Source organism: Callorhinus ursinus, unplaced genomic scaffold (genome assembly GCF_003265705.2).
Source record: "Callorhinus ursinus isolate GAN/ISIS: 27379988/994484 unplaced genomic scaffold, GSC_fseal_2.0 scaffold43, whole genome shotgun sequence".
Lineage (NCBI taxonomy): Eukaryota > Metazoa > Chordata > Mammalia > Carnivora > Otariidae > Callorhinus > Callorhinus ursinus.
Window position 1 is genome coordinate 10,207,971 of NW_027397105.1, and position 9,657 is coordinate 10,217,627.

General features: G+C 56.1%; 1 protein-coding gene across 1 annotated transcript in view; it reads right to left on the reverse strand.

Moving 5' to 3' along the window:
* The window catches only part of ADORA2B (adenosine A2b receptor), a 20,806-nt gene extending 11,857 nt beyond the window's left edge, over positions 1–8,949 (reverse strand). Inside the window, exon 1 of the mRNA XM_025864245.2 lies at positions 8,510–8,949. Within this exon, the coding sequence (XP_025720030.1) occupies positions 8,510–8,844 (335 nt within the window). The 5' untranslated portion in view covers positions 8,845–8,949. The remainder of the gene's footprint in view (positions 1–8,509) is intronic.
* Between the last annotated feature and the right edge of the window lie 708 nt (positions 8,950–9,657).

Genomic DNA, 9,657 nt, shown 5'->3' on the forward strand with positions numbered 1-9,657 from the left:
GAAACCCAAGTGAAAGAATTGTGGACTGACAGTGACAACTGTGGATTAAACAAAAATTTTATTTATTTAGAGAGCAAGCGTGCATGTGGCAAGCAGGGGGAGGGGCAGAGGGAGAGGGGGGAGGGGGGAGAGGGAGAGAGGGAGGGAGAGAGAGAGAGAGAGAGGGAACCTCAAGAAGGCTCCACGCTTGGGGCAGAGCCTGACCTGAGCCAAAATCAAGAGTCGGACACTTAACCCACTGAGCCACCCAGGTGCCCCAAAAGTTCTTTTTTATAGGACTATTTTAAAGACTATGATTCTGACTTTGGAGGAACTTAGGTGATTGGCAGTGGAAAGAATCACATATAAAATTCCTTAAATAAAAATTTATTGACTTAAAAATATTTTTATAGGAAACCTTTTCCTTTAGTTTTTTTTTTTTAATATTTTATTTATTTATCTGAGAGAGGGAGAACACGCAGGAGCAGGGGCAGGGGCAGAGGGAGAAGCAGACTCTTTACCGAGCAGGGAGCCCAAGACCCTGGGATCATGACCTGAGCCGAAGGCAGATGCTTAACCGACTGAGCCACCGAGGTGCCCCCACCCCAAAACTTTTTTAATTAAAAAAAAAGCAGATTTGACAGTGGTATTGAAATCAGCATTGGAAATCGAGAGGTCATCTACAGAAAGGGAGTCTGCTTCTCCCTCTGACCCTCTTCCCTCTCGTGCTCTCTCTCATTCTCTCTCTCTAATAAATAAATTCTTTAAAAAAATAAAGAAAAAGCAAGCAAGCAAGCAAGCAAGCTGCTCTAGGACGTCGGTGGGTGGTAGGATTGCAGCAAAACAGTCAGTAAACCAAGAAGGTGAGGCTCAGAGAGGGGCGAAGAGCCTGCATACGTTTAGTGAGGGGAAAAGCCTGCAGAGGAGAGAGGCTGCCATGCAAGAGGCTGGGGAAGTGAACAATGCTGGAACCCCACAAAGCTGGAGGAGGTGGCTCCAGAGCCAGGTGGAAGGACCACCCGGCCCAAACTCCCCAAGCTGCAAGCTCAACCACCTACTGTATCACTTGACCATAACCTGTGCGCTTCCCCGAGGCCCCCATGTGTGGGGGGCGGGGTCACTCTGGACTCCTCCCTTCCCCATCATGCCCAACATCAACCAAGTCAGCAAGTCCTCTGGAACCTGTACCCAAAGATCCCATCTTCTAGCCCCAAGATCCTCAGTGTGTGGGGTCCGTAGAGACCCACGCGCAACCATGCAGGCTGACCGCATAGTTCACACGCTGAGTCCACCCTGCCCGGCCCGACCCGCCACGTCTCTGGTCCTTGTTCACAGACTATGGTCGCAGGGCCCATATTTGGTCCTTAGGATTCTTTCCTGTCCTGGTCTCTTGGCGATGAGGCTTCACCTGTGACCCCTCTCTGACTCAAACTCTGGCAGACCTCTTGGTTGGCTTCAGACATCAACCGTCCCGGGTGCAGAAGTCCCGAGTTTACACAGCTCGACTCTCTCTAGGCTCCGCCTCCATCTCCAGGGCCCCTGCCCTGGTCACGCTTTCTTCCTTCACACCTACAGGACAGCTGGGCAACCCTACCCAATCTTGTCGCCTCCCACCCACCCCCTTGCTGTCTGCCGGAGTGCCCGTTCTATAATGCAGCCCTGACCACATCAAACTCCTGATGAAATTCCTACACTGGCCTTCCAGGTCCCACTTCGTTATCACTTCTCAGAAAAATCCCATTTAAATGACAGAAGAGAAACAGAGAAGGAAAATAATTCATAACCATCCTAAAAGTAGAAGTGGAGGGTGATAGCAGCAAACTGGAGATTTTAAGGAGTTTCCAGAAACCAGAGGGCAGGCAGGATCATCAGGATGGGGCAGGGCCCTACATCAGAAACAGGGAGGGCCAGGAAGAGAGGCTCCAGTCCAGTAGCCAGCAGGTGCCAGAATGGGATTTAGAGAAGAAACGGAAATCAAGGGAAAGACTGCCTGCGCACCAGCTCTGTGGGCTGTCTTACTCTTCCGTTCCCTGTGCCCCCATCTCCCATGGAGCATGGACCCCCTTCACCCTCCACCCTCTCCCCAAGCTGCAGCGTGAGACCTCGTGATGGAAGAGGGGATGGGAGGAAGTTGTGATTACATACACTTTGTGCCACGTGAAGGAGTCTGAACCATGCGAATCCAAAAAAGGTTTTATTCAAAACTGACTCAAAAATTGTTAACCTCAAATCAAAAGTAAAAATATGAATTTTGAATGTTACATTCAAAAAAACAGTAGAGAAACTAGGGAGGGAAAGTCAAGGAATTCTTCCAGAGGAGAATAAAAAGCTAAAGTGTTGGAAACTCATATATAAGAGAACTTTTAAGAGACAAAGATCGGGGCACCCAGGTGGCCCAGTCGGTTAAGTGTCTGCCTTCGGCTCAGGTCATGCCCCACACCAGGCTCCCTGCCTCTGCCTTCAGCTCAGGTCATGATCCCAGCGTCCTGGGGTCGAGCCCCACTTCGGGCTCCCTGCTCGGCGGGAAGCCTGCTTCTCCCTCTCCCACTGCCCCTGCTTGTGTTCCCTCTCTCGCTGTGTCTCTCTGTCAAATAAATAAAATCTTAAAAAAAAAAAAAAAAAGGAAAAACGTTCCACGCTTATGGATTGGAAGAACAAATACTGTTAAAATGTCTATGGTACCTAGAGCAATCTACACATTCAATGCAATCCCTATCAAACTACCATCCACTTTTTTCACAGAGCTGGAACAAATAATCCTAAAATTTGTATGGAACCAGAAAAGGCCCCGAATAGCCAGAGGAATGTTGAAAAAGAAAACCAAAGCTGGTGGCATCACAATGCCTGACTTCAAGCTCATGATGACAAAGCTGTCATCATCAAGACAGTATGGTACTGGCACAAAAACAGACACATAGATCAATGGAACAGAACAGAGAGCCCAGAAATGGACCCTCAACTCTATGGTCAACTAATCTTCAACAAAGCAGGAAAGAATGTCCAATGGAAAAAAGACAGTCTCTTCAACAAATGGTGTTGGGAAAATTGGACAGCCACATGCAGAAGAATGAAACTGGACCATTTCCTTACACCACACAAAAAAATAGACTCCAAATGGATGAAAGACCTAAATGGGAGACAGGAAATCCATCAAAATCCTAGAGGAGAACACAGGCAGCAACCTCTTTGACCTCAGCCGCAGCAACTTCTTCCTAGAAACATCGCCAAAGGCAAGGGAAGCAAGGGCAAAAATGAACTATTGGGACTTCATCAAGATAAAAAGCTTTTGCACAGCAAAGGAAACAGTCAACAAAACCAAAAGACAACCGAAAGAATGGGAGAAGATATATTGCAAATGACATATCAGATAAAGGGCTAGTATCCAAACTCTATTAAAGAACTTACCAAACCCAACACCCAAGGAACAAATAATCCAATCAAGAAATGGGCAGAAGACAGGGGTGCCTGGGTGGCTCAGTCGTTAAGCATCTGCCTTTGGCTCAGGTCATGATCCCAGGGTCCTGGGATCGAGCCCCACATCGGGCTCCCTGCTTGGCGGGAAGCCTGCGTCTCCCTCTCCCACTCCCCCTGCTTGTGTTCCCTCTCTCTCGCTGTGTCTCTCTCTGTCAAGTAAATAAAGAAAATCTTTTTTTAAAAATAAAACGGGCAGAAGACATTAACAGACATTTCTGCAAAGAAGATATTTAATGCCCAACAGACACATGAAAAAGTGCTCAACATCGCTCGGCATCAGGGAAATCCAAATCAAAACCTCAATGAGATAGCACCTCACACCAGTCAGAATGGCTAAAATTAACAAGTCAGGAAACGACAGATGTTGGCGGGGATGCGGAGAAAGGGGAACCCTCCTACACTGTTGGTGGGAATGCAAGCTGGTGCAACCACTCTGGAAAACAGTATGGAGGTTCCTCAAACAGTTGAAAATAGAGCTACCCTACGACCCAGCAACCGCACTACTGGGTATTTACCGCAAAGATACAAATGTAGGGACCCGAAGGGGCAACTGCACCCCAATGTTTATAGCAGCAATGTCCATAATAGCCAAACTGGGGACATGGGCTCAGACTCCGGCAAATGCTGCACCTGCTGCTGGTTTAAGTCACCGCTCGGGGCTCAGGAGTGCACACGCACAGTGGAGGGTTCGTAACGAGAGAGGAGCACCCAAGTCCCTCCGCCCCAGTCCCGGGTGACTTTTCCTCCAGTCCTGAGAGCCATGTTCCCTTCCGTAGGTAACAGGCTGGCCCCAGGACTACGCATGGCCCTTGCCCATAGCACATGCCGGCTTTCTGAGCACCTCTTCTCCCCCATTCTCCCTCAGGCCCGTGAGAGCCCTTCAGAAGATGGTTCCCCCCCCCCCCTTTTCTCCATTAAAACTTATCAGACCATCTTTTTTCTGACATTATTTCACCAGACGGCTCTGCCCATTACCGGTACCTGCCGTCTGGGACCCTCCCCCGACACACACTCTTCACCCAGTCACTCACATATGCACCCAAAATACGGGTGCCTGCCCCGTGCCAGGCAACATGCCCAGTACTGGGGCCCGGAATTTAAGAACAAGCCCCTCCTGGGAGTCAAAGAGCTCATGCCCAGGGCAGAAGGAGACCATAACCCGCGACCAGGTAAAGACCTACTTTAGGGCCAGGTCAGTGATAAGTGAAGGCAGGGGCCGGGAGAAGCCTCTTCAGACCGGCCCGGGAAAAGAGCCTGGGCCCCCGTGGGGCTGTGGTGGGCGAGGCGGGGAGGGGACAAGGTGGGTGGGCAGAGGCCAGATCGTGGTGCCACATTGGCATTTTACTCCTAGGCACCACGGCCTGGCGTTAAGCAGGGGAACGAGGCGATCTGATTTAAGACTCAAATCCTCCTCTCTGGCAGCATTCTGGAGAATGGCTACAGGGGAGCCAGGGTAGGTGAGACGGGGGTCCCAGGAGCTGGCCCGGGGGGCTGCTGGGAGGACGTGTGTGATGAGCTCCAAGAAGGGACCGTCAGATTCGACCCACAGGAGGTGAACTGAGCGGAAGACTCGCCGGAGAGGCTCGGGGCGGAGGGCCACAAAGAAATCCACTGGCGGTAGGGCGGGGCGGGGGAGTGGATTTCAGTGCATCCACCAGTTACTGGTGGCCTCCTGGGGCTACTGCAACCAAGTGCCCCAAGCCTGGTGGCTCGAAACTATCTATCCCCTCACAGTGCTCGAGGCCAGAATCCTGCAAGCCAGGCGGCAGGGCCACGCTCCCTGCCAGAGGCTCTAGGGCACGAGCCGAGCTCGTCCCAGGCTTCTCGCCGCTTCGGCTGGGGGCCCCGCCTCCATGTTCACGTGGCCTCGCCCTCCCTCTCTGCAGGTCTGTTTCCTAAGGATGTGATGGCATTTAGGGGCCACGGGATAGATAATCCAGGACAAAGTCCTCCTCTCAAGATACAGAGAAAGTACTATTCATTCCTTTCCCACATAAGGGGAACATCCACAGGTTCTGGGGGGTTAGAACATGGACACCTTTCAGGGAGGCCACCGTTCGACCCACGAACGGAATGGTCTGGAAGAGAAAGAGAACACGGATGTGGAAGAAGGGAGGACTCACGGAGGAGTGTCCCTGGGAAGGTTGGAGGGGTAGGACCCAGAGCTGAAATTCTTTCTTAGCTTTATTTTGAAACAACACTAAAGGTGAATCTTGAACTAGAGGAAGCGGCCTTTCTTCTGCGTGTGGGCGCCCCTCACTCTGAAGGCCCGGGACAGTGCCTGGCGTGAGCAGACACTCCTCTTTTTTAAGTCCAGCCAAAATTGTCATGTTTGTGCCCAGCATGACCTTGGGGCTCCCCTTTCCCTCTGCACTGTGATCTCCCTGATGTCACTAAAACTTTACCCTTGGCAACTGGGTGGCAGGTGGGGCCTGTGGTCTCTGCGGCCGTGGGCTGTGCTCACGGCTGGCTGACCACTCGGGCCTCGAACCCAGAGCCTTGGGGCACGGATGCTGTTGGAGCCCGCCACACCTGTGACGGGGCGGGGGGGGGGGGTCCCAAGGCCAAGTCCAAGGATCTGCCAATCCCCCAGTTAAAGATACTAACACTGGAATCTCCTCCCCATACCCCACCCCAGAGATTCTGACCCAGCAGGGCCCTGTAATCCCGCATCTTAGCCTGCTCACCGGGGGCCGTACTCCCCAGAAGCAGGAAGTGCTAGCAGATGAGGGATCTTCCCCTGGGAGGGCTCAGGAGCCCTGAGAACCTGCACCCTCTCCAACCCGCGGGTGGGGGTTGGTGCCAGGGCAGGTCAGATGCCAGAACCTTCCCGGGGCGGGGAGAAGAGGCTGCCCACACACCCTTCCTCCACACCTCTGAACTCTCAGGGGCAGACCAAGAGGCCTGGAAGGGGATGAGCTCCGAGGCGCCTCCCCACTGACCATTCCTCCCACCCTACTCCTGCATCTCACCCCCCTGCCCTTGGCAAATGCAAAGGAGATGTTCAGGGCCTGTGATTCACATTGCTTTCCCCTTAACACACCCACACCCATTTTTTTTTCAAGACCCCGCCCAACACAAACCAGGACAAGAACCAACAGATTTCAACCTTTATGGAACTTCCTGCTCCGCGGGGCACAAGGGATTCTTCCAGTAACTCCTGGTGGGCGGGGGGTCTCTCTGGGCTTTTGCCTGGAGCAAAGCCAAGGGGCTTCTGTTAAATGGGCAACTCGGGCTGGGAGCTCGGGACTGACTGCCTGCTGGATGCAAACAGTCCCAAAGGCCATCAAGTCACCAGCATGAAGACCAAGAGGCAGGAAGAGGGCCCCTAAGAGGCCATACCATGCTGCCCCAAGTCTTGGAAATCTCGGGGCTTGGTCACCTAATGGAATGCACAAGGCCACCTGGTCCGATGCCAAGGGCAGCAGCAGGTGGAAAGGCCTGGACACAGAGACCAGGCCTACAGCCCGGCAGGAGGTTCCTGTTCCCACTGGGAGCAAGGACACAACCCACAACTCCCAGGTTCAGCGTGTCTGCCTGCTCTAAAGGCTTCTAGGCGCCTTCTCCCGGCCAATTCCCTCAAACACATTTCCCTTACAACCACCAATTGACTGCAGACAGATTCTGCTTCCAGAAACAGCAGTATGCTTTCTACCCGCATCCCAAACACTGATCCCACACACAGCCCTGTTAAGACAGCCTGATAATGGCACAGTGGGAATACGGTGCCAACTCTGAGTTCAAGTCCTGGCGCCGACACTCATTCCGGATGCATCATCCTAGATGCATCATCCTGAGCAAGACTCTAACCTCCCTGAGCCACCAACCCCCTTAGTACCTACCCTCTGAATTAGAGCAAGAATGAAAGGATAAACGGACAGTACAAACTGCCTCTCAGACTTGGCACGCAGTCGGCACTCAATAAATTCCTTCCCTTCCTTCCTGCTCCCGTGACTCAGTTTCCCTTCCCAGCTCCAAACCCAAAGAGATCCATCCAAAGCTCACCCAACTCAGAAATGCCAAAAGGGCCCCGGCAGGGAAGGCAGTAAATAATATCAATCGGCCCTGAGGTTCCCTGATACTCCTGCTTTCAGAGTGCTCAACTTTGATTGAATTCCATCATCAGCTACCACTGGGGCCGCACTCCCACGGCTGGCTGGCTCCATCCCCTGAAACCTACATTTTTCTCACTAGGCAGAAGAGACCACCCATAAATTCTCCAGTTTTCTGAAATCCTGTTGGCTCCGTCCCCAGCCTGCTGGGACAGGGCAGTGGAGGGTAAACAAGGTTACACAACGGGGCATGAGGCTCGGAGGCTGTGCTTACTGGCCCACGCAGCAGCACTTTGACTCTTAAAAGTATATGGAGGTGATTTGGGTCACCATTCAGCAGACAGGCACAGATGTTCCTAACGTTCCCTAGCGTTAACTGGGTCCTCCCCCCACCCCCTACCCCTGGGCCGGCCTGGCCCTGATTTTGTGGCAGGTACATTCTGAAGTTGGGTCTTGAGTAGGCCCAGTGTCCAAGGCTGCCCTGGGACCTCCCCAGCCTCCTGGCCCCCCAGGACTCAGGGGGCGCGTCGGGCCGCTGCTCTGGACCCGGGCCTCAGCCGTGGGTGGGAGGAAACAGTTTGGGGACCTCGCTCTGGGTCGGCCGCGGGTGACGGGTGGAAGGAAACAGTTTTCGCCACAGAGGAGGCGATGGCATGACCAAACCTCCCGCGCCCGGGCCTCCACCCGCCCGTCGGGGGTGGTGCTTTCCCCGAAGTTTCCACCGCGGGCCGGCGACCAGGGACCGCACTCCCCAGAACTCCTAGAGCTGTCCCTACGCAGATCCCCTTAAAAACACGTGCGCATCCGGGGGAGCAGAGGCCTCCAGGAGCCGGCCCCGGGCACCGAGAGGGTCTGGGCAGCCCGGGCGCACGTGTCTCCAGGCTGGGAACCGGAGCCCAGAGCGCCCCGCGCGCGCGCGCCTGCCAGCAACCCTGGGCCTGGAGCGGGCGCTCCTCTGCGGGACTTCGAAGGGGCCCCGCGGCTGGGGGCGCCGCGCGCCTCACCTGAGCGGGACGCCGATGGCCAGGTACCTGTCGACGGCCACGGCCAAGAGGCTGAAGATGGAACTCTGCGTGAGCACCAGCACGAAGCAGGCGAGGAAGAGGCAGCTGTGGAAGTCGGTGCAGAAGCCCAGGCTGATGGTGATGGCAAACGGGATGGCAAACAGCCCCACGGCCACGTCGGCCGCCGCCAGGGACACCAGGAAGTAGTTGGTGGGCGTCTGCAGCGCGCTCGACGTGCCCACCGCGGCACACACCAGCACGTTGCCCGCCACCGACAGCGCGGCGATGGCCAGCTCCAGTGCCACGTACAGCGCGTCCTCCGCCTCCAGCGGCATGGCCGGGCCGACCCAGCCCCTGCGTCGCCTACCCGGGCCGCGCTGGACGCGCGGTTGCCGCGTGGGCCCCGCGGGCCACGGCCGGAGCGCCCGCACCGCGCGTTCGCCGCTCGCGTCTGACCCGCCAGGCTCTCACGCTCCGGCCCGGGATTCCGGGGGCGGGACCCCGGGGAGGCGGCGACGCCCATTGGCCGGCGCGCCCGCCCGTCTCGGCCCCCCCCCCCCCCCGGCGGAGCACCGCCCCTTCTCCGGGGCCGTGGACCCCTTATCCGCCCGCGCGGGGCCACACGGGGCTCAGCAGCGCACGCCGGGGCGCGGGCTGCAGACCCCAGGGCGTCGTATGGTGGCGCTGTCCGGCGAAGTCAAGTTCCCCAACTTTCCCTTAGGCTCCAACTCGGTGGGTGTGTCCCGAGCGGTCGCACTGCCAACCAAGGCGGCGGCGCGGCGCACGCAGAGCCCGGGCCGCCCGGGGGTTTGGGACCCGACTCTCCCCCGGGCGCCCGCCAGTCCCCCCCCCCACCACGCCCCCCAGCCGCTCCACGGCCGGGCGCGGCGCGCTGAGGACCTTGAAGCCTTTGGGCCTCCCCCACCCGAACCCTGGGCACCCCACTGGTCAGGCAGGGCTCGCCTTGCAAAGCGGACGACGTGCCGCAGGGAGGGGACGAGGGGCCTGAACTCGAACGTTCCCACCTGATGTGGCCCTGCGGGTCGCGACACCCCGACGGCAAGGATGGCTCTGGAACGGTGCGGCTCTGCACCTCCCCAAACCTGTGCCTGCCCTCCCCTGCTTCTGGGACTCAGTTATTGACCTTA